Genomic DNA, 25,741 nt, shown 5'->3' on the forward strand with positions numbered 1-25,741 from the left:
GGATTCCCCTAGAACTCTCTTCACCTTTAAAACAGATTCAATAGCATGACTTGCAATGGTAGCCGTTAGTGAGGCAGATTATGTTAATATAAAAATTGAATAAGTTTTTCTGCAACTTCTGAAAATATTTTTCCTACTTTAAGTTCATATTAAAACTCTTAGCTTGCTTAGAGCCTGCTAAGAAGTTTCAGTGGTAACAGTTGGGAAAAACACACTTGTTTTAAATTTACATAAATTTAAAAACAATATTAGGTGTACTTAATTCTTTATCTTTACATTATGGCTTTTCAGGATGATTGAGATGTTTGGGTAAAATAATTTTTGTGGCAATTGAAAAGCTAGTGCTTCAGGCCAACAAAAATATCTATACACTTCAATTTTTTTGTCTACTGGAGTAGTAAATCCTTCAAGTGGTATTCAACCAACAGGAAGTATGTCAGAAATGGCATTTGTCACTAAGTCTTTCACCGATGTATGCTTTTTATATTTCAAGAAATTCTGGGTTAAAGTGGGCAAGCATAATTATATCTTATTTTATATAAGCTACTCAGAAGCAACTGTGGAGAACTGAAAAAGATGAATTGGTTGCAGTATACAAGAGACAAATAAAAAAACTCTTTTCTTTTTGAAAAAGAAAATATTTTATAAATGTTTTAATAGTTATAGGGAAAGCAATCCTAAAAGACTGCAATCAGTTAAATGTTTTTCAATGCTTCTGTAAAATCAAGAGGCAAATCTTTTTTTCTTTCTCTTGAGATTCTCATTTTTTTTGTAAAATAGCAACTGAAGTGTAGTAGGTTCTCTGAACTAGACATGAAGTGATTTGCAGAATGCGAGATTGCTCTCTGATACATGGCATTTGTAAACTGTTGCCTAGAAATAAAAAGAACATAAGAAAAATAGATTGAGTATTCCAGCCAAAATGGTCTGTAGTTACTTCCCAACAGGACTGTTGCTGTGAACAAGCAAAAGGTTGCCTGCTTAATTGTGTGTTGAGATGTCAAAATCAGTTATAACTCAGAGCAGCTGGAAAAGATGAGTGATGAAAACTTGCTTTTTTTTTTTTTCACTGAAGTGCTGAGCTGTGATAGCGACTGACTTGGGTCTCGTGTTATCTTTATTTCTTCTCTTTCCTTTGCTCCCATTCCACTTTCTTTATATCAATAATTAGATTAACTAACTAAAGCTATATCTTGTGCAAAACTCTTGGGCATAACTGTGGGTGGCACAATTGTGTTACACCTGTGTTTCACTGGCACTTTGGCACTGAAGTTACTTGTAAGAGTTTGCACCAAGACACACAAGTTTTGTATTCTACTCCCTTCTGATTCTCCTCATTGCGGCATCATGTTATCATTCAGGAAGCAGGATTGGATTTTAATAACAGTAGCAGCAACTCCAGTCTCATCACAGCTACTTTCTTTCCCCCAAGATGGATCACTGTTAACATCTTCAGTTTCTTCCAAAAGACTATCAAGAATATGCTTTTTGCATACTATGGCACTTGAAAGAACATTATTGAACTAAAGCCTTCTGTGAAGAATTTGAATTCAAAGAATGAAGGCTTTTCCTTTTTACACTGTACCTTTAACGAAATGTTTTAAAAAATTTTGTTAGTCTTAGGAGGTCAAGATCTGACTGGAAACCTGAAAACCTGTTTAACATGACACTCATATATATCAGGTCTTTACCACTTTAGGCTTACTTATTTCATTAACTTTTAAATTGAACATTTTGCAATTTAGAATGTCACATGGTCACATGGTTATTTTGGCCATATCCAGCTTAAAAATCTACTGTATGCTGATTATTTTTTTTCCCCTAGATGTATTTTTCCTGTTTAAGCTTAAAATAATTTTATTGTTGTTTTATGAGTGTGTTTACTGTTTCATCTGCTTGTATATATTGAAACGTGGTATTTCCTTCTGTTACAGAATGAATCCAGAGAGCATATTGTTGCCTTCAACATGTTAAATTACAGAGCATGCAAAAATCTTTGGAAATCTTGTGTAGAGCATCACACATTTTTTCAGGCAAAGAAGTCACTACCTCATGAAAAAAAGATATTATCAAATTATTGGACCCTGGGTTCTAGAAATCCCACAAAGTAAGTATTGTGTGAAAGCATGTTTTGCTCCATTAATGGGAATGGGAGGATTTGTCAGTGGTAGCTCGAGTTGGAGTGGCAGAGCTCAGTTCTGCCAATAGCTCTGTCCCACTCTGTGTATGAACCATATGAAAAGTTATATGGCTGTGGTTTCAGTTTCTGCAACATGGTATCATTACAGTAGAACTTGTCCTATAATTTCCTAAAAAGGTGTTTGACTATATGTTTTACTGGTATTTTTTCAACTTTGCTGGTTCAGCTTGTGGTATAAAAACACGAGAAAGTAAAAATGTCGTGTAGATAATGATCCAGTAAGAGAATTTGCTGAACACATTTGTTTTGAAATGTTTAGCCCTTAGTGTCATGTACACATTCTATTTAATATGTTAGGGCAATTTTTGGAGTGCATCATACCAACCACTTATTACTGACATAAAGATGAAAAGCTTTGTCCCATTCAGGTATCCAAGATACCCCTTTTGAGACACTTCTAATCCTTCATTTGTCTTGTTAGGTTCTTCTAGTCATGGAGTTGATAGTTTCATGATGTTACCTAAGGTCTAGTGATGAAGTTGGTATTATTCCTTCCCATATGCAGTAACTGGGCCCTGTCTTCATTAAAGTTAAGCTACCAGTTTATTGCCTAGTCATTTGACATTGTAATGTCTTTCTCCATTTATTTGCAATTGACCTTTATTTTTGCCATCCTGTGTGATTTTTAAAGTGGGAGGTTTTATGGAAGTAGTTCTGCTCTTTTATCTTAGAGACTTTTAGACTTTTTTGGATAAGTATCAGTTCCAGTGACTTATTTCATTATGTTGATTTGTTCGGTTGTTTCACTTATCAGCAATTCAGCTACAAATGTGTCGTGTGCTGTGTCTTCATTGTCTCATCGATACCTGGTCCCCACCCCCCAAAAACATTCTGTAATGAAAAATAAAGTCTTATGTCATTATCTTCTCTGAATGTTAGATTCTGGAGTGTTCTTTGATCCTTTGATCATCCGTATTCTCTGTAGACTCTCTAGAAACCTGCTTGTTCTGATTTTGGAGAAGTATTCATTTTATTGTTTTCTTTTTGGTTTTGTGTGGTGCGTGTCCGTGTGGGGTTTTGTGTAGTGTGTTCCCTTAACAGTTTAACTTTACATTTAATTTATCAGGCTGATTCTCGCTTTTCTATTTGGATAAACTTCAATTTTTGAATGATATCATACTTCAAATAGTCTCTTAGACTTTGGTGCCTCTCTGACTTTTTATACTCTCATGACTCTTTAAATACTGCAGAAATTAATACTGAGTGGACTGGTATTGCTTGTAAATGAAGTAGTTAACCCATGAGGGCTGTCCAACTGTAGGAAGTCTGATAAAATATTGTGTTTTCTGCTGGAGTGGAATTCCAGGCTTTCACCTAGTACTAGATCATAGCTAGATGGTCTGGTTTCTAGATAATAGAAAACAAGTTGTTGTATGAACAGTATTCTAATTTTCTATTGGTTTACAGATCCATACTTTTAGAATTAGCTCCTTTATGGAGTGATATGAACTTGTTCTTTCTATAGTGGATGTGTTGAGGAGGTGACTCTCAAAGTTTGTAGGGTTGTCAGGTCCTGGAGTCCTTTATTTCTCCCAAATTTGCAAAGAGATTCAAAATCCCAATCCTCCTATATACATATATACACACAGAGATTGCACTGCATTACAAAATGTTAGGAAAGAAAACAGCATGGCTTCCAACGGGTCCTAGTTTAGTATCGTTCCAATTTTTACCGAACATTTTATTTTTTAAAATCTGCTGTTACAGTTTCTTAATAGCCTGTAGCATGCAGGATAGTTCTCATTGTTGATCTGAGTTACTAAAACAGAATTCTCTTCAAGTAATTTTGTGTTCCAAGGCCCTGTCTCTGCTGAATTGCTTACTTGGTCTCTTAAGGAATCTCTAGGGTGATCTCTTCCATCAGCTTAATGATATCCTCTGTACTAATGCATTCTTTGACCCTATTTATACCAGCAACAAACATGAAGTTTAGGATCCACATGAGGGAGAAGTGACTCAGCAACCATTGCTATGAAAGATGGCTAAAGTACAGAAGAAGCAACAGTAATTTTGAAAGGCTTTGAGTAGTTCCTATGAACTTGGCCAATGTCACTCAGCAAAATTAATTTCTCAAAAGATTTGAGAAAAGGGGTGAACAAGTAACTTTTGAAGTCATATGTCACGTATTGAAAATTTTTACTTTCCTAATTGTTTGTGATTGTGGAATGTTGTAAGAGACAACATGAGTTTCCATGTTGCTTTTCAAGGATGGCTCTGATCTCGTGGTGGAAGCTACACAATGAAAAAAGAGATTCTGCATTCTCCCTTATGAAAGGGATCAAATTTTTGCATTGCACAAATCAAACAAACACAAATAGACAAACAAAAACACAAAATAAAACACTCACACAAAAACCTCACCAACCACATCATGCAACCCTGGAGGTTTTAAGATTGACTTGTGTTCAGTAATTCTTTCAATGCAACTTCTGTCAGCTTTAAAGGTGGCTACAATCAGGTTTTACCATCTTAAGTATCACAAGTTTTCCTATGGAATTTGTGGCTTTCTTATATTAAGTTCTACCTTATGTGAGGCAAATAGCCTAGCATTTATTGCATCAGTTCAAATAGTTGAACTCTTGCAATACTTGAGTACAATCTCTTATTTGCAAATCTCTGTGCCCTTCTAGATTCTTTTAGCTTAAGGTACTAGTGGAATTCCATTTAAATTAGGCTTCTGAGTTGTATAAATCACCTGAAAGCCTTATTCTAGGAGCAGACTGAATCACATCTCTCAGGTTCTGAGAGGTTAGTTCATTCAATGCTTCTGGATTGAATGCTAAATAACCTCTCCTAGGCACATTCTCATTCCTTTCTGAAAAGCTAAAATTGTATCTATTTTTTTCACCAAGGATAGCCTCAGTAATAAATGAGAGAAAGGAACTGTCACTTCAAGATATTATAGCCCATTCCAGAAAAGCTTTGGCAGCCTCCCAGAGTGTTTGCTGAGAAATATCCTGGTATTTGGCATCTGAAGGGCAGCTACTTGGAGTTCAGGAGATTATTTATCTTATGTGTCTTAACTGAAATATCTAGAGAACATACTGTATAAGTGATTTTGTGATCAGGGTTAGGGGTTTGGGATTAGAGTTAGGGTTTAGGGCTCTGGCTCCCATCACATGAGTAATGTTGCACTTCAAAAGTCAACTGCATTGGAAAATGCATGAACAGGCACTTGTAAAAAAGAAAGGCTGATTAATGTGTAATTCTTCAAAATGCATTTTTCATAATGCATCCTCTTTTTCCAATCTCCCTCTCTGCTCCAACCATGTAAGCCTTCTTTGAAAGAACTCTTTGTTTCTCTAGATGACCAGAGTAGTTGGTGCCTTGTCACTGGTATTTAAAAGAATTAGAAAAATAAATTGGATAATACAGGCAAAAGCTTCTCCTGAGTTCATGGACTTTTTTTACTAAGCAAAAAACATTCAAGGGTAGCTGATTTTGATACGCAGGCAGTTCATATTAGTTTTCCCTCTTTGTTTTTCATACTGGGAGAAGCTTTAAAAGTACGTTTGGAAGATGAAGGAATTGATTTCCTTTAAAATCATGAACAAGATATGTGAAATACTTCGGTGTATATTAAAAAAAAGTCTTGGATTGCATTTTCTTTTACTTATAAAAACAAAAAGCAGTACAGTGCAAAGTCTGCTTAAGGTTTGATATAGTGTGAGTAATATCCATGGCATAAGCAACATTTTTCTCTTAATGCCATGTAAAATTGAGAATTTTCAGCTCTATAGTAGAGTACTCACATACTCTTTGCTATCCCAGCTGCTCATTATGTACAGCTCAGGTCGTAATAAGCCAAAGGTGGTTTCTCTGTAACTCATAAATTGCTTGTTTTCCATGAGAAATCCTAGGCCTGTGAACTCAAGAATGAGCAGCTTATTTCCCTTTTCTTGTGGAATGCTCTATAAAAAGAAGCATAAAAGTTAGTTTATCTCAGTTTCAGTCTACTTAAAAATTTTCCTTCTGCTGTATAATTTCACTAGTAATACATTTTTATTGCTTTCCTATCTGAGGTTCTGGTTCTGATGCAACCCTTATCTTGTCAGAATCTTGTCCCAGGAAGCAGTCCAGACCTGGAGATTCTATTTGCATGTCAGATCTTTTACTAATGACTTATTCCTATAAGGAACACATCACTCAAATGTGACTTCTTTCCAGAAACAGTGTTGCCTGGTGTAGCTCTTACTTGATGAGGCAGCAGATAGAGGTGTAAAGTTGTCCTGTGAGCAGTGAAGCTGTTGGTGAATTGTTATCCCTTTATGCATATTAACAGGGAATCTCTAGAATATTTTACCTGTATTTGAACTGTGTTTTGTCAGGCACTTGGTTCAGTGCCAGTAGGACATACAGATTTCCTTTTCCCCGCTGTCTTCTTAAACACAATTGGTTTAAAAATCATTCTTAGAAAAAGTTATTTTTACTCAGACTTGTGATTAGCAATGTAGCAGGGATTAACAATCAGTTTTATTGGCACAAGTGAGGGACAGCAGATGTCTCTGGGAGAATGTAAATGCATAAGTAAGGAGGGGTAAGCACAGGGCACTCTTTAAAATATACTAATTTTAAAGTTGACTTTCTTAAGTGTATTTTATTTCATACAAGTTTTCTAGGCAAAATAATTCACATATAGTTGTTTTGTTTCTTTTCAGGTCTGCAAACAACCAGTACTGCAGAAAAGTTATAGGAGGGATGGTTTGGAACCCATCTATGAGACGGTCCTTATCTGTTGAGCATCTAGAGACCAAAAGCCTTCCTTCTCGATCACCTCCTGTTACCCCTAATTGGTAAATCCAGTTTTAGGTTTCCCAATACCTTCTAACCTCCTACTGTTTCTAATTGTGTGCACTCTAGCAGAATAATTATGTAGTGTGTACATACATATTTAAACATTGTCATTCTGAGAATAGATATGATGATAGAAGAGTGGGTATCACTTACCTTAACTTCAGCAAGGCTTTTGATACTGTCTGCCAAAATCTTATATCCAAGTTAAGACATTATGTTCAGGATGGGTGGACAGCAGGGTGGTTTGAAAAAACATTAAAATGGTTGGATGACTGGACTCAGAGGGGAGTTGTTAATGGATCATACTCTACCTAGAGGACAATAACAAGTAGATGACTGTAGGGATCTGTCTTTGGACCTGTCCTACTTAACATCTTTATGATCTGGAGGAGGCAGTGGAGTACTTGACCATAAAGTTTGCAGATGACACCAAACTGGAGGGATGAATCAATAAGCCATGTGATAGGGCTGCCCTCTAAAGCGACCTTGAAAATCTGGAGAAATGGCCCAGTAGGAAATGTGTGAAATTCAATAGAGACAAACTCAGAGTCCTGGGAAGGAAGAACCCAGTGCAACAGTATTGTCTACAGTGCTATACTCTGGAAAAGGACCTGATATTCTTCATAGGCAGAAGTGGTACACAAGCTGCCTGGTGTGCCCTGACAGCAAAGAAGTCCACTTTAACCTGGCAATATTAACAGAATTGTAGATGCTGAGTCAGTGGAAGTGATAGCCCCCTTTTGCTCAGCACTTATTAGACCTTATTAGAATGCTGCAGCCCTTTAGTGTCCACTCATACAAAAAAGACACTGACAATCTAGAGTGAGCTCAGCAAAGACCACGAGCCACTAAGGTAGTCAGGAGACTGCAGCACTTACCCAATGAGGAGAGGCTGAGATGACTGCACTTGTTCAGCCTGGAGAAGCAAAGGTTTCCCAGATGCCTAATAACAGCCTGGCATTACTTAGGAGGAAGCTAGCTAGAAGATGAGACCAGGTTCTTCAGTATTGCATGGTGAGAGGATGAGGCAACAAGTAAGTGTTGAAATAAGTGAGGTTCTGTCTGGATATAATGCAAAAACTGCTTCATCACATGGACAATCATTGCTTGGAGAAGCTGTGTAGTCTCATCATTCAGATTTTTTTTGAGATATGACTAGATAAAGCCTTAAGCAGCCTCCTCTGGCCTTAGTTGACCCTGCTCTGAGCAGAAGATTGGACTAGATGACCCCCATAAGTCCATTCTGACTTGAATTATCCTATAATTAAAACTGTAACAGTATAGGTTGCATTTTACAGGGGGGAAACACCAAATCAGTTCCATGTACTGAACCTAGCAGTGTATCAATGCCTGGTATACCATACAAAATGCTTAAAAATTTATTATTTAAAATGAGGCTTATAAGCCTGCCATGAAGATTCTGGTCATAACTGCAATAGGATAGAAATTTTATTTCTATAAAATTTTGTGAAATATTCTAATCTTCCCACTTGTGTTTGTATTCTGTATTTTAAAGGCGGAGTCCTAGACTACGTCATGAAATTCGTAAGCCACGACACTCATCTGTAGATAACCTTACAAATGAGATTAGTTATATCACTGAAACAGAGGATGTTTTTTATACGTATAAGGGCTCTCCCACATCAAAGGACAGTGATTCGGAGTTCTCTCAGAACCGCAGTCCACAGAGGAGGTAAGGATTTCAGCAAACAATCCACTGCCTGTTTTGATTTTTCCTAAAAGCACCAAACAGGAAAATCAAAGAGCTTTAGTGTAAAACAATCAGCATAAATTGTAATATTAAGATGGGTTCAGTCAGTTTTCTCTTTGCATAAGCTCTATTTTGACCAGTTGCTGTACTGCAAATGCCATGACACAAAATGACAACTTAAAAACAAACCAACTCTTCATCTCTAAAGTTCTAAGTAAAATTAGAGAAGCTATTAAGGCCTGCCTGTGATATTCTGTTTCCTAGTAGCTTTTGCAATGCTTTTCTACCTGACATAAAGTCTTCTTTTTTTGTGGGGGGGAAAAACTGAAATCTTATAAGAGTTCACTCATATTCCACACCATCAGCTGAGCACTGTCAGTTGAAAAAGATATTGCATTTGAGTAAACACAAGAACATAATAATGCTAGTGGTCATCCATTTTTTTTCTTCCACAGAGGAACTGTCAATGGCTCATCTAAAGGCAGTCTCTGCTTTTTGCATTGAGTTATTTTGGCTGTATTCCTTGATGACCAACTTCGTTCTCCTCTACAGTGGTCTTCTAGCCACTGCTAGATTTGCTTCCAGGGTTTGAAGCACCTATCTTTGTGCTCATGTATTACATTTTACGTGTGGTTTCCCCATATTTCTTAATGAATATCTTCACATTATCACAATATTAACTTCAGAAATAATGTACAAAGTCATTAATTGTTCAGTCCCAAAAAGAAAACAACTACCTTAAAACTTTGAGCTGGGGGGAATGCTATGTATTAAAATGCAGGTTCATTTGTACTGTTACAAAACGAAAATGGTTTCTAGTGATGCCTAGTGACTTAAAGGCAAGATGTATTTTGAGAAGCAATGTCTTAATGGAAGCTGATAGGACTCACCTGCCTCTGTGACAGTATGCAGCTGGTAACTGTAGCTTTAAATTCTGGATTGAAACTGTTTTCTTTAAATTTTATACTAATATTGTTACTACATTGCAACAGAGAGTTTTCTATGAAAAAAAGAACAATTGACATGTGGTATGCATATTTGGAGTTTGTCACTGGGGTGTTCTAAATTGTTTTTCTATTTTTCTGATTGGAAGCCAGCTGAACCTTAGTACTACTTATTAGTACTGATGACACTAGTAGCCATGATAGTACATAAGTGATGTCTCTAGATGTTGTGAATAGTCACAGATAGGAAATCATGTATTTCCTGCATTTTAAAGTTTGCAGGTGATACGCTTTAAGAAGTATTTTCTGAGTAAAAATACTGAGAGATAGGCATAAGAAGAGATGATGATGGTAGACGCTGTAGACAGAAAACTAAGTTACCATGCTGTGTTCTGTGACTGGCAGATCGTGACCTACCAGTTGGATTTTTATTTTTTTTGACTTTTCTTTACTTCCCATGTAGTTTTTCCCTTTCCTTTCTGTTTCAGTTATCCTATACCTACTGAGAATAGATTGGAAAAGCCTGCCTTTATGCTCTTTCTCAGACAGTGAAAATAGGGTGTCTTAAATTTGAAAATAACACATTCCTTTATTTTCTGAGCCCTAAATGTCTGTGCAGTGTCTAAGTAATATCACTCACTTTGGAGATAATTACTGTTACTACCTCATATAAACCAAATTTTCCATGCATCTTAGCCCAAACATGTTCTTAGTTTCTTGGGTATGTTTATAATATTTGATACTCTGCAGGTAAATGAAAAAATCCTTGCATAAATCTGATGAATTTAAATTCAAGTTGTGTGTTTTGTAAGAAGAATGTAATGCAAGGAATGAATGATCCTTTGTTGTATTGACTGTTAGACTTTCGTGAAGTAAAATAGTCACTAACAATTTCCTTTTTAACAACTGAAGTAAAATACAAAGTAACTGTAGAAATAAAAAAAAAAAAGCTTTTTCTCTACACTGAAGTTTTCACCTGTTTATGTTAGTTCACCTTCCAGTTTTTTTCCTTTTGCATTCTTACAGTAGTTTTTACTTGCTTCATTCCCCTTGTTGAAAAATGTAAAGTAAAATTAAGTATGTGTGCGTAGTAAAATTTTTCTTGCCCTGAATGCTTTATTGATAGAAGGAATCTTACCCTATCACCTAAGTTAGTTTTTTAAGAAAAAAAGTTTACCTTGTATATCTTCAGTATTGAATATGGACACTTGCTCTGGACTTTTGCCACGCATCGGAAATATTTAAATATTAACTGTAAAACACCTTCCAGTGTCCTGATAAATCTTGTAAAGTCAACTTACCCATTTTTGCCATGCTGGTCTTCAGTAGATTTGAATCGACATAATGGAAATATGCTAAGGAAAAACCCTCAGATTTGCAATTTCAGTATTTCTCTTTCATTAGAGGAGAGCAAAAAGTAGCTCCTCATAGTCCTGCTAATACACATTGGCTTTCGAGGGCTTTTTTTACTGCATAGCCCACTGTCTGAGACTGTTGATAGAGGTGTTAGTTAATGCTAATTATAACTACTGGATAGCTTTGGTCTGAAAAAAAATCTGAAACATTTTTTGAGAGCTACTAGGAAACAACTGTAAATGCTGATATTTAATCACTGAATGGTTATGTCTATCTTAATAATAATAATAATAATAATAATAATCATGCAACAGCTTGATTTCTGTAAAGTAAGCATCAATTTAATTTACTGTTTCTGAAGCTGTTTCTGTACGAGCTGCAGTTAGCATAGAATATGGCTCTTCACTTATTTTTCCAGTTGCCATCAGCATTTCGGGGTGGTCGATAGTTTTTACCCTTTTTCACCTTTTTTTCAAAACAAGTGGTCCAAGATAGACCTGCTTTCAAAGTGATGTGTTGTGATGTAGCGCTTTTTGAGGTAAATTGTAGATAAACTCGTGTAACAACACTTGCTGCCTACCTAATACTACCAAGGCACATTCAGAACCTTAATGGATATCAGAAATGTAGAAGCCACCACTGCTGGCAAAGTACATACACCTGAATTTATTTCCCTATACACTCTTTTTCTCTCCTGACAGTACCAAGTATATTTATTTTCTTAATAATCGATTTTCTTCCTTGCTCTGTTTACTCACTCACAGGAATCAATCAAGTTCTATATTCTTTCTATAAAACAGTACACAATTTAGAAAACAAATTATCTTGAACAGCTCTTAGTTTAGAGAGCATAAAACATAGCAGTTGTCAATATTTCTTCTTCAATTTCTTTAAATATATTGTACTGTATAAACATGTCAACATCTAGAGCTATGTTTGCTGTTAAATATTTTAAAGGAACATACTGGAGATGAGGGTCAAGAATATTTGGTCATTTATTATATTTCTCTGAAGGACAAAATGATTTTTTTTTTTTTAAATGTGCTTTGTGTGAATGTTCTGCCTTCTAACTGAAAGTTGAGGAGTATACTGCAGTCTCTGACTGGAAAAAAGAAAATTGGAAAACAGAGCAAACCATGTGCACAGGTGAACTACAGAAACCCAGGGCAAACTTGTGAGCATTGTGTTATGTGTAGGTAGGTTGCTTCTGCTACCCAAATTATCTAAGGTGCTTTCACATTCAAGAAAAATTTGAGGCTCAGACATAGTGAAAAGGAGAAATTTTTCTCTCTTATTAGTGTCTGCAGAAAAGATTGGAGCTGTCTATTACATATGTAGTGTAGACAAAAAATTGCTCCTCTCAAAATTAACATCTATAATAGAACTTTATTCACAGGGCATAAATAGGTTTGCCTATTTAATCTAACTATCTCAAATCATAGCTGCTTACAACACCTGTCAGAGAAAACAGTGCTGAAGAGGACTTCAAGAGGACTTTTGTTTAGCCCAGGGCTCCCCAGTGTTTGTGAAGAAAGTATCCCCTACCAGTAGTTCTTGCTTTTTGTTGCCCTGCTGCTGTGCACCTCATCTGACTGCTACTGCGACTGAAAAATTAACACTAACATAGACATGGAGCCTACACTTAGCCTTCTAAAGTGTCATAGCTTGCTTTCTCGCTATGTAACACTTTGTTACAGCTGTGCCTCACCAGTTCAGAACAGGTAATCCAGTCTATCTTCTCACTGTATGTTGTACTCACTCTGTCACTCTATTTGTACCATGCCTACATGCATATGCACATGGTACTGTTATTATTTTGGCTTTTAAAATTATTTCAAGAATAACACTGAGATAAAACATACCAAGTAATGAGTGCATTTGTTTGATAACAAGTTTTCCAGTCAAAATTTGCTTTCTCTAGTCTTGATGCAGCTTCCCTGAGGATGTTTTCTTCGAGAGGTTTGCATTTGCTTCATTGAAGCACTGTTGCTACTGACTTCTCAGGATCCCTTCCACCCTAAATTACTTTAAGTCTAAAATTCTACTTGTTATAAATGCAACGTATTCGTTCATAAACTTTTCTCTTAAATGGTTGTAAAGCTATAAACCTCTGTTAACTTATATTGTAAAACTGTCTTTTGTTAGTGATATAGATGGCATAATGTGTACAACCCCAGAGTTGGAGGGGAAGGAAATGGAATGATGAACTAGTATACAAAAAGGAAATTCACTTGCACTGTGCTATGAATTTCTGGAAGTGCACATACGTTCCTGGTGTGAGTGTGATGCATCATCTGGTGAAGGTATTGCACTGAAAATAGATTTCCTGAACGGATGCTGCATTTGTTCAATTCTTTTAGCTTACCATTTTGATAGACAATAAACTGTAACTGCATAGTGAGCTTTGGTGAATGTACTATAGGAACACATCATTATTTTAACTAAAATACAATTTCTTTTGTAAGCAAAACTTTTAAAACTTTACTGTTGATAAAAATACTCTTCAGATTTACCCAACCATGTCCTAGTAATTGCTTTCTTGGTATAAAATTGCAAAATATTATAAATATCCCACATTTTAAACTGTTATTTATTCTTAGTTCTTAATCATATACAGATATGATAATTTCTTTGTTCTTAGGAAATCTATTGCATTTCACAAAAGTTCGTTGTCCTCGTTTGTATACTCCACCTTTCTTGAGGAATATATCCTAAAACTGGATGGTGGATCTGTGAATATTTCAATTAGTTTTAAATTAGGGTTTTAAGGCTACTATTAATAGACTAAGTTTTATGTGCTTTCCCACTCAAATATACACAAAAAATTGTACATAGGTATATTTTGGTTAGATGTAAACGTCTCTTTTTAAATATATATCCTTATTCAAATACCCTACACTTTCTGTGCCAGTTCAAAAAGCTACATTTTGCATCCAGATGAAAAGTTTTGAAGTTGAATTACAAATCTGTGATGAGGCAAATGTTGCAGCAATCCAAGCAGTTACTGTGTATCAGAATGCATGAAACTTTCATAGCAAGTCAGTAAACTGGAATATGGTCAATAGTGGCAATGCAGAGTAACACAGTATCCGTTTAATGGTGATGGCAGCAGTTTACAAATGTGAATGTTTGGAACTTCTAGAAAATCACTGAAAAACTTGTGTATGGCCTCAAGTTTTTCTGTAATGGTACTCTTATATATGCAGCACAAAGAACTTGTGTCACCTTCTTGCAGTCTTTCACAGAAATGCTGAATATTCTGTGCATAAACTTCTCTAAAAGACAGTAGAAAAGTGTTTCTGAAAATATCTTCCACTTATTTTACTTATGAATAATAATCCCAGGTTTAATGGTAAGTACTCCAAAAAGTGGTAATTGAAGTGCTGGCACACTCAATGTCCCCAGCCCTCCAGGTGTTACAATAAAAGAAGCTTTAAGAACTTCAAGAACAGCACAAGGGCAAAACCTACAGATGTTTCCTTCAGTTGTTTGTAAAAGGAGAGTTTTGCTACAGTGCTATTGTTTCACTTGTCCCTTTTCTCTTGGGGTTTTATTCTGCTGTAGTTTATCATCCTCAGTTCTCAGAATAGCAGAATTCACTGGTAGGTCACACCAAAATGGGGGGGAGGGGTCTTTCCTTAAGACCTTTCTATCCTTCTGACAGAAGAGGAGAGTTAGACTTCTCAGGGAAACAGTTTTAGTACAAAGGTCATTATCAACAGAGCAATCCATAGGGAGTGCAAGATTGAAATGGCATAGTTTTAGATATATTGCGAAGCAAGAAAGAGAAATTACCTGCAATTTTGAAGTGTTTGCTTGTTAGCTGCACCAATGGAAAGCTTAATCTCCTTGCAAAGAAGGGCTCTCTTTCTCAATGAAAAAGTTGAGTGGCTGGTCTGGTGAGTGTTGTCTTTCATTGACTTAAAATTAAGTCCTTGTCGTATGTTGTGAGAGGAAGATAGGTCAGTAAAATGTGTAATACTGTGTAGCCAGAAAATATCATCTAGGTATTCATGTTCAAGGTATTTTATCATATTTGTGAGTAATTACATGCTAGAAATACTATTTAACTCTGTTGTGGTGCAAAATTCTGCAGCTCTAGCATGCTGACCTACTAAGGGCTTTAGGAAGATGCAGCTGCATTGTCTGTGATAAATTCTTCTAGACTTCGAGTTTGGTCACATTCTCGGTCAAATATTTAGTTACGTTTCTTCCCATTTCAAAAGGTTGCAGAGTTTTCAGTAACTCATTTAGAGCTTGTATGTTTGAATTAAAGTGTAATAATTTAACAGATAAATCGTCATCAAATAGTACTAAGAATTTATATCTCGCATTTAAGTCTCCAAAGCTATTACTGAGATAATGGAAAATTTACTGTACACTTATACATGGTATAATAATTTTTTTCTCAAATTGCCTCTTTCTATAGGGAAGAAAGAGGGGAGATAATATCTTAAAATTGGGACATTGCATCTATTTGCATCACAATTTTATGCATGTAAATTTTTCATGAAGGCCCTTTAAAGAGTTCACTTATGGCAACTTGAATTCTGCACAGAATTTGGTAATAGAGGTGTATCTCTACTGTGGCAAAATGTAGAAAAGATGTACAGTTTCATTGTTCTTTGCCTCATCAAAAAATCTGTTAGCTTAAATGAAAATAAATACAATGTTTCTTTATTTTTAGCATAACTTCCTAAGGAAAGAAGGCTTATGTCTTAGCACTGCCTGTCTGCCTCTGTTCCTGCTTCAGAACATTTGGAAAATGTGGTCAAATGTAGTGTAGGAGCCGAATTTTCAAAGGTGCAAAGTTTTCTGCAAGATTAGTGAAAGTCAGTGACTAGACAGGGTGGGGGGGAAACCAAAACCTTAAGCTGACATTCTCCTCTCAGTACAAGTTCAATGGTTGTCCAAGTTCAATGGTTGTCCCATGTAGATATGGGCTGGTCAGGGAGCAAGTGAGTACACATTTCCATAGGATCTGCTTATATTTAGGAGGTAAAAATTCTCTGGCAATTGTGGACAAAGAGAGCCAGAGGTATTTGTGGGAAAAGTAGGGGTAGATATCAGTGGAGTCAGAAGTTGGGTATGACTGCAATAAAAAAGGAAGAAGTTAATGTTTTAAAAATATTAAAAGTATATAGAACCCAAACCTCTGCAAAGTCTGTGGGGATCAAGTTTCACTATCTCTGCCTCTCAAGGAAGAATTTCTTCATGTTGTCAAATTACATATAAGGAAACCTAACTAGACTGATGCTGCTGCTATTTTACCTGCAGTTTTGATGAATCATAGTACATAATTCTTAGTATTGAGGATGTTTTAGGGAATGATATTTGAAATTTTAACTGTATACTGTGAACTGCCTCCTATTACTTGACAATTCAGCAATTCTACATTCCAACTGAACTACTTCACGTTTGTATTTTTCCAGCATGGACTTAGACCGCTCCAGGCTTTTTAGTCACTGCTTAATTGAATTTGTAAAGCTGTCCCATCCGCCTTAAACGTACTTTGCTTTGCAAACACCTTTTTGGTAAATTTTACTTTAAAATTTGCCTTAGTATTACAGTTATTGTTTTAATTGATGTAGTAACATTTAGCTCACTGTTTCAGGTGATTTCTGATGAACATAATTGAATGCATTGGAAAAATGCTATGTACTGCAAATTTTGATTTCCATTCTAGATCGTCCTCATTTGATGTAACCACTTCTGCTTTTGTTATACTTTGTCTAAAAGTTCTCTGTCAACACTTGCTCTGCTCTCACATCATGAGACTGAGCATTAGAAATGTCATGCTTCTGAAGTCTCCTGTGCTCATTTCTGGTTACCTGAATGTAAAGAACTTTCTGTGTTTTGGCATTTTGAAAAATACTGTCAGTGATGTCTGTAGTCATTGTGATCTACATCTAAAGCTTTCTAAAATGACATGGTGTGTCTGGCTAAATAATTGCCCCTGTAAACTCCTGCATAGTTCAAGTTGTGGTAGCAAATGAATGTTGCCTGTAGTTGGGCTTGTGCCAGAAGCACGAGTGAGTGGTTAGAACTGCCCTGGGATTTTTGTTGGGTGTTTCATAAATACCATAGTTATCTGATTCAGACTTTCAGCACAGGGTTAAGTACTCTTTAATTTACTATGAGCATAACTTTTGCTTTTTTTTTTTAATTGAACTTTAGTTTTTGTTTTCTTGAAGATTTAACTTGTGATCATTTAATGTTAGTTTTATGTTGTTTTTAACAGGTCATCTGAACAAGAATCACCAAAGTGAGTTTTCTTTAAACTTTCTACTATAGAATCTCTAACTTTAGGACTAATAGTGAAATACATAACTTCAAGTGATTTTTCAAGGTAGTGATCTTGTATGGTTAAAAGACACAAATAAACATATGTATAAACCAAGGAAGATTGTAAAGATTTGTGGGGAAAAAATATATTTTGGGGTTAGGATGTGGAAAGTCTTAAGTTCTAATAGATACCTAATCACTGTTAACAAAAAAGTTGGTTAAAAACTGTTGCAAAACTTAAATGATGCAAAAATTCACTGGTAATTTTATCTAGTGACTCTTTATATAGTGCCAGATGACATTAACTGAAATATATTGTAATATTTTCCTGATGTTATTTTTTTTTCTACATTGAAAAATTGTTATGATCTGTAATTTCAACTTCTAAGTGAAATGGTTTTTTAACAATTACTATGTTCTGGAAAGCCTATTAGATCGTATTTACATATATAATGTTCCTCTGCTTAATGCAGACCTCGAAGGAATCGTGAAATGTCCTGGGAGCTATCAGATAAAAACATCATTTTGACAGTATGATTCCTTTAAGTGTCATTATAGTTCACTACTTCAAAGTATTCTGAAATTATGGACAGCAACAAATAAATAAGATTTCCCAAACATTGAAAACATATTTTCTGTAATAACTGAAAAATCTGCGAATGTTGCACAAAACACCTCATTCCCATTGCCAAGTACACATAATCAGAAGTACTGTGGCAAGAATATGTTTGCTTGATGGCATCTTTCAGAACGTTTACATTTGTTGCAATCAGATTTTCCTAAGCTGAAAAATAAGTGTTTGCATTATCAAAGTTCACTGTAATGCAAGTCCTGTCTGTTAAAAGCCTAAGGTACATTCTTCTCTAGTGTAGTATTACTTCTTTATTGACAGCTAGCAATGGCTGCTGGAAATGGTTCAAAAATGCTCATGTACCAAAAAAAGCTCTACTACCAAAGCAGAAGTAAATGTTTGAATTTACAAATTTTAATGCCAGGGTTTATCAGCATATACTTCTGCTACTTTAACACTGTCAGAATTTGATGGTGCTATACCTAAGCTTTCCCCAGGACAGATATTTTCACATTAGATAGGATTTATCAAGAAGGAGCAGTTATTCTGTATGAGTTTGATCCAATTAAAGGAGAGGTTTGGTTTTATTAATGGTCTGCATTTCATCCTTTTCATAAGAGAGAATGTAGCTAAATGAATATTTGAAAGGTCCTGGAGCACCATCAGGCAACTTGGCCAATTCTCAGATTTGAGCGTTTTAATTAGTGACTTTAGTTATCCTTGAATGTTAAGGTTCTTGAATGCCAGATCTGCACCCTAATTTAATTCTGGTTTGTTCTACGTGGTTGTAACTACTCAGTAACACAATATATTAACTGTAATTAAATCTTTCATTGTCACTTCACTTCCTATTTCTCTGACAATTTACCACAGCTTTTCTGCAAATTGCCTTCTCCCACAGGGATAAGTTTGAGATGGCACTCATAAGAAGGAGGAATTGCAAAAACAAACAAAAAAAAAAGTTGCTTTTCAGGAATGAGAGTAGAATCACAGCAAAAGATTTTTCATGGGTAGAGTTGGCAACTGTGGTGCCTTTCACTTGCAGTTCAGCTCTCTTTATGTGTTACCATGATTTACTATAGCACTGCAACAGTGCTTTTCAGTGGTAACATCAAAATATTTTGCTAAAAGTGGTTTTGCTACTCTAGTTTTACTTTGTCCATTCTTCTAGATGTCCACTGATCAAATGATAGGCTTAAATCACACTTCAATCCTGTTTCCCTGAACCTCAAGAAGTGGTGTTAAATCTAAGTATAAAGATGTCTTGCTTTTTTAACTGGGCAGTACATTTGTATGTTTTACTATTTAATTTAAAAATCGGAATAACAATATCTTTTGTAATATTTATCCTTTTTAAATAAAGGAATGTATTGGATAACAGTCCAGCGCGAAGTTCTCTGACCCATATCTCACCTAAAGCCTTGGCTCAGTCTCCCAATGGAGTTGGCAACATTTCTGGCTCTTACCCTTTGGAAGGGGTGGATAAACAGTTCTTAGAAACATATGACAATGTTACAAAAAGTAGCTCAACAGAAGATTCCAGTCAGTACTACTGCGATAAGGTATGTTCAATTGTGTGCTTTTGAAATTAAAACCAGTAGTGAATGTAACTTTGAATTGTAGTTTAAGAATGAACAAAAGTTGTGGTTTATATATTAGGATGAGCATATTTTGTGCACTAATAAGAATAGATCTTGTCTTACTACTCAAATTTATCCAAGGTTGTGTATACAGTATGATTGACAAGCTTGCCAACTTCATTGATTTCCAAAGTGTCCAATATTCTAGAAGCATCTGCAGGGGAAGTTCCTAGTGGAATAGGAATACTCACGTGATTAAATCTTATTTCCTCCAAGGAGAAAGATCAGATAACTCAAGTTGCTATATGTCTGAATAGCAGGAACATCTCTGCTTTATCCCAGGCATGTGTTAAAGATCATTTGAATTCTGAACTGACTGGAAAGCAGCTGTTCCCCACTAATGTTATGGTAGTGGATCAGTTTTCTCCTGTCTCCAGCCTGTTCCAGAGGTGTTCTGAAGAACTTCCTATCCTACCTGTCCATTAGCTGCTGACACCTTTTAATCCATCTGCTTTGTGGTTCTGTTGCAGAAAATAAAAATGCACCCATTTACAGGAGAAAAATCAGGGGAAAAGTAGTTACTTCATAGTTCTTAGAGTAGAATCAATTCTACTCATGGGTTGCACTTAACATTTTGGTGACAACAGATTGAAAATGTAATAGGAGTTATCAATCGAGAAAGCTAAGGTGAGAGTAACGGTGTTAGTACAGAGCAACCAGAGAATGTTTGCTGTGAGGTATGTTGCTATTTTTACAATTTAAAAGATTACTACCATAGGTATATTCTACAACCATATCCTTTTCTTATTTTAAAGGTGGATTTACATAGAGTGTTTTTGTTCAGCACATCTAAATTTGGATGTACTATTCCCTATTTTGCTGCTATTTTCTTTTAAAAATTAGAAAATCTGTGGGTTTTTTCTATGTATTACAGAATGACCTAACTGAAGGAGATTTACTTTTGGTGCGTATCATACCAGATGAAGATGGGAAGTTTGGATTTAATCTAAAGGTACCAAGCAGTCTTTTAGATATTTTTAAATACTTTTTAAATATAATGGTTTGAGTTTACTTTTTTGTTTTCTAATGTAATGATTTGGAGAAAACAGTATATTCTGCAGGAATTTCTCGTGTCTTTAGAAGTGACAGCCTAATCCTTAAATGCTAAAACAACACTTAGAAAAATAAGTCACTAGTTCTCTGGTTTTCAGTTGCATATACTATGGGCATGGCACATTTCCAAAGCAGACTGCCTATTTGGCTGCTTAAATATGAACTTGAAAGCCTTATTTAAGGCATGAACATTTGAAAAATTGGACCTCTGTATTGTAAAACAACTAAAATAGTTTACGCTATTCAATTTAATATATCTATTGTAAATCCTATAGGAAAGTTGAAAATTAATTTCTGAAGAAAATGGAAATTACTATTAATAACTGACTATTGTAAATGTTTTACATTCCCTCACTGAAATTCCATTTAAGCAGAGTAGTGTAAATTAGCAGGGCAGAGTTTGATCTTTTCATCTCAGGCATTTATTGGTGCAGCAGTAATCAAATGTCATGTGAAGAGAATAAGGGAGTACAGTTGTCTGGCACTTTGATCCTACCATGTTCCTTGCACGTTCATCACAACATCTAAGATGACTGTCCACCTTGCCAGCTCAAGTGTTGAATTAGGCTTGTTTGATGAACAGGGTTACAATAAATGTTGCGTTTTATCTGTTTATTGCTTACTAAAATATATGGCCAAAGACGTTGGATCTAGTCTACTGGAAATTGGTAAATATAAAGACACCACAACCCACCCCTTAGTCCCCCATTTAGTGATGAAAATTCAGTCCTACTAACCCTGCCTATATAGAAACAAAAATAATTGATTACTTGTTTTAAATGTTGCTTATGCTTAATAATATATTTATTGTTGTTATTTACTTCACATTCCCTTAGGGTGGAGTAGATCAAAAAATGCCACTAGTAGTATCAAGAATAACTCCAGGATCACCTGTAAGTAAATTTGTAAGGCTTTTACTCCTACCTCTATTACTCCCTCCTCTCTCAGAGGTCTATACAAATAGTAATTTGGACCCCATAACTAGTGTGAGATAGCAGCTGAGCTGTTCTCTTTAGGAGTTGGTTTGACCAGCGGTTTCTTAAACCACAGATTAAAGGATCTAGAAGTGTTACCCAAACAAGACAAGTAGAAAGCATATTTGTGTCCTCTTGTCATCTCAAAAAGTGCATCTGGAACTGGAAAATGCTTGATGAGGGGCAAGGACTTGAGATAGGGAACAGCATTCACTGAAGAAATAAATAATTTGGGCCCCTGCAGCCTAGAAAAAAAAAGCTAGTTTGAGAGAGATGTAGTAGAGATCTGTAAGATTGGGAGCACTGAGAACAGGGAATTCCAGAAGAACTGTGGGCTATCAAATTAAGTTTGCAAAAGTCATGTTATTCATGTTTAGTGAAGCAGTTCTTGATGCATAAGATTGTAGACTAGTGAAACTCCTTGACAAAGGATGCCGTGGTTAAAATAATTTTGTGGGTGGTCAGGAGAGGACAAGTACTTGGGGGGGAAAAACTGCTGTTATTTACTAGGCAAACCACAATAGGCTGAGGAAATCCTCAGTGCTAAAAATATTTATAGGCTGGAAGGATATCTGGCAGGGGAGAGGGAGCAGAGTATGTTTGCTCTGTTTCTATTTTGCCATAGATTTTTGCTCATGGAAATGTTTATGGACTAAGTGAAATGTTTATAAGAATCAATATAGTCATTGGATTCTTCTGTTGAATTGTGAAATAATAGTAATAACGTATCATCTTTTTAACTTTTTTTCTTAATAATTAGTACATAAATTTGTAGGGACATTTGTTATCTCAAATTTTTTCATTCTCCTTTTTCCAAACTGTATTTCCAACTCTCATAAAATAATTTTAGTGCAGACTTGATATTGCTGACTTAATCCTAAAAATATGATATACTCTTGTAGACTCTTTTTGAAATTTAATAAGGAGTCACAGGACTGATATCTAAATGTCACGATGCAAATTAAGCTAAAACAGATTGCTTGAGAGGTTGTTTTTGTCACATTTATGATTTGTGACTTGACTTATGCAGTCATTTATAAACTATAGTAATTATTTGAATAAAAGATTAGTAGGAAATTATAATTATAACTTAAATCTACAAAGTGAAAATAAAACAGTCCTTAAAACATTTCGTGGTCAACCTAGCAAACTTTTTAAGGGTGATTTGAGATACTGAAATTAAATAAGGCAAGCAGACTCATTCCACAGTCAGAGAATGAAAGATGTTTCTCCATAGGCAGTCATTTCCTTTGGCAGATTCAGATTGTCTTCTGGAAAGTATTGATCTTTTTTTTTTCTCTCTTGGATTGGAAAAGGAATGCGTTTCTAACTTGCACACTTCATTTAAGTGTCTGCCACTGGTGGCAAGTGACTAATTAGATCTCTAGCCTAGTAAGCAACTAAGTGAGTAAATTGTCAGGATCACAGAAAAAATTGGAATCGGTTACCCAATGTAATATACTCAATAACAGTGCTATAGAAATCATGTCGTTATCACAAGAGGAAAAAAATATACTTATTTTCAGAACAAAGCAGTATTAACACTGATTATATTGTTTACCACAAATGAAATTTCACCTGCTCTTTATTGTTTAAAGAGATGTAGCTGATATTTGAAAGTTCAAATTAAACAGTCTATGGTATGCATTTTTACATTATTTTAGCTCAGTGATGTCTTTTCTTCATTGCTGCTATTTAAACTTGATCTAGATTCACTCATTACCCTGAAAATTGCCCTCACAGATGCCGTTTGGTAGTATTATTTGCTAAGATTATTTCTCAGGCTTTTAGATAATTTTTTTCCATTTTTCTCCAAAAATATGTGTATTTTTTGTAGAGGAGAGGAAACGAATCTACTCACCAAAAACAAGACGATATTTTTCTTTACACATCCTAAAGTTCTTCTAAAAATTTCCCGCTAATAAAGCAGCATTCTAGTATGCTGGGAAAATTGTAGGACAGAGCAGTCAAAAGTGTTGTGAGAACACATTGTAGCTAAGGAACAACTACTTATTGCAGCTGTTGAGTTTTTGTTTGTTTGTTTTAATTAAAGCCTTATACTGTTTTGTGGTTTTTTATCACAAATAGTGTTTATGTCCTAAGGTGCTAAAGATATCATTATGGTTTTATTTAATAAAGCTTTCAATTGAAAAAGATTTCATGCTTCTTTAAGCAATAACAAGGTGATTAGCATAAAATGAAGCATTGGATGTGTCAATAGGACAGGAAGCCTTTGACATAATTAATTGTGTGGAAAAGCTTAGTATCTGAAAATCTACAAATTATGCTTGTGTAGAAGGAATTAATTCTCGTTCAAGATGTATTTTATATAGTCAGATGATTCACATAAAAGAGCTGAGGCATTAACATATCGCATGATTAACAAAGTTTGTTTCAGCAAAGATATTAATCTCTATCTGTAATAAAGAGTAATAGTCACCAGCCAGCCAAGAAATCTTAATTATAGACAAATATAGGAGACTAGAAACCATTTTCTTCATGTTCTTGTTGACTTCTTGACTCTACTAGACTGACTGGATGCAACCTTTATATTTGCTATCTTTTCAAATATTTATATTTCAGAGAGAATAACTAATATCTCAGTAATATTTGAGAGTTATTAAGTTATCCAGTCATTCATAGTTATATTCTTCAGTCTTACCTGTGTTACCTTTTCTAAATTTTACACATGGCAAGGATATTCTTGGGGAGCTATGAATACCTTGTTAAATCAGTGTTGAAGAACACCATGGCTGTTCTTAATTCCCATTCTTTTTCTGTTTGTTTGTTATGAATCATTGTCAATCTTCCCTCACCTTCATTATTTTCTTTCCTTACTTCTATGGAAAAAGTTGGGGGAAACTATTCCTTCTTTAAATTTTTAAGCAACTCTTATGCTTGGGATTTTTTCCTCTTGCATACATCTTTCTTTTCTCTTGCTTCTTTCTCTTCTTCTTTGTTTTGTGGCACTAAGACAGGTCTTAAGTTTTCTTTCCTTTTACTTTATACTCCGGCAGAAGTGGCTCCCAATTTATTTTCTTCTTCACATCCTCGCCTCTATTTTTTTTTTATTCTGCATTTTTCTTGTTGTTTTTTTTTTTCATTATCACTTGTCCTTTCCACTTCTTCCTAATTTGGTTGGTAATATAGTACATCATTGACAAACTTATGTTAGGAGCCATCAGTGCAAGGCATAATTCAGATATAATGTAATTTGAATGTCTTCTTCCCACTCAGGGGGTTGTTGATGGTTGTTTGGCAGGGCTAACGATGTTGGATGAATAAAATTCAGGGAATGTGTGCTGGCATTAAGGAAAAACAAGGAAGAACTATGAATAGAGAATAGCAGTAAAGGTCTATGTCTTCATTTCATTTGTTGTATGAATGAGTGTTTATATATCACTCTTGTGTTGCTGGGCACTTCCTAGACGAAATAGAAATTTGGATAGCAATGAAAAAAAGTTGTTACAATACTTTACACTCAAAGATTGTAGAATCCTGCACATTCATATTAGAGAATCACAGAAGATTGGAAGGGATCTGGAGGTCATCTTGTCCCACCCCCTCTGCTTGAGGTTCATCTAGAGTCAATTGCCCAGGACTGCATCCCAGATGGCTTTTGAATACTCCGAAGTGAGAGACTCCACAGTGTCTCTGGGCAACCTGCTCCAGTGCTCAGTCACCCTCAGAGTAAAAAAGTGTTTCCTGATGCTCAGATGTAGCCTCCTGTGTTTCATTTCGAGCCCGTTGCCTCTGATCTTGTCACTGGGCACCACTGAGAGCCTGACTTCAATTTCTCTGTGCCTTCCACTTCAAGTATTTAAGTATATTGACAAGATCTCTCTGAGGCTTTTCTCCTCTAGGCTAAACACTCCCAGCTCTCTAGTCTTCCCTCATGCTAACGATGCTCTAGTCCTTAATCATATTAGTACCATCATCATCATATTCTGACCATAGCTTGAATGGCTTTTTGCTGAACTCAGAGCTAAATATTCTAAGAAATGTGGCAGAAAAAAAGCCAAACAAGCCCTGGAGTTCAGCAGTTAATCTAAATTGTGGTATCCAAGACCATACGTAATGTAAGTTTTCATCTGAGATGGGGAAAACCTTGTTTTAGTGTTCCCTGCAGCACAGGTAGCAAAAGAATTTTTCACAAATGCAGAACATTTGCGCATCATAGTTTGAGTACTTGCCTGCATCTTCCTGTTAAAAC

At 35.4% G+C, this 25,741-nt stretch overlaps 1 protein-coding gene across 4 annotated transcripts in view; it reads left to right on the top strand.

Annotated features, from left to right (window-relative positions):
• Window positions 1–25,741, top strand: part of PTPN3 (protein tyrosine phosphatase non-receptor type 3) — a 91,019-nt gene that overhangs the window by 41,107 nt on the left and 24,171 nt on the right. For 3 of the 4 annotated variants that reach the window (XM_018070138.2, XM_018070139.2, XM_018070140.2), the window contains exons 11-17: window positions 1,935–2,107; window positions 6,859–6,993; window positions 8,511–8,687; window positions 17,247–17,270; window positions 19,225–19,423; window positions 20,376–20,453; window positions 21,391–21,447. In XM_018070138.2, the coding sequence (XP_017925627.1) occupies window positions 1,935–2,107; window positions 6,859–6,993; window positions 8,511–8,687; window positions 17,247–17,270; window positions 19,225–19,423; window positions 20,376–20,453; window positions 21,391–21,447 (843 nt within the window). The remainder of the gene's footprint in view (window positions 1–1,934; window positions 2,108–6,858; window positions 6,994–8,510; window positions 8,688–17,246; window positions 17,271–19,224; window positions 19,424–20,375; window positions 20,454–21,390; window positions 21,448–25,741) is intronic. The other variant, XM_018070141.2, reaches the window with a different exon arrangement.

This window comes from Manacus vitellinus, unplaced genomic scaffold (genome assembly GCF_001715985.3).
Source record: "Manacus vitellinus isolate BGI_N305 unplaced genomic scaffold, ASM171598v3 scaffold_17_pilon, whole genome shotgun sequence".
Taxonomy (NCBI): domain Eukaryota; kingdom Metazoa; phylum Chordata; class Aves; order Passeriformes; family Pipridae; genus Manacus; species Manacus vitellinus.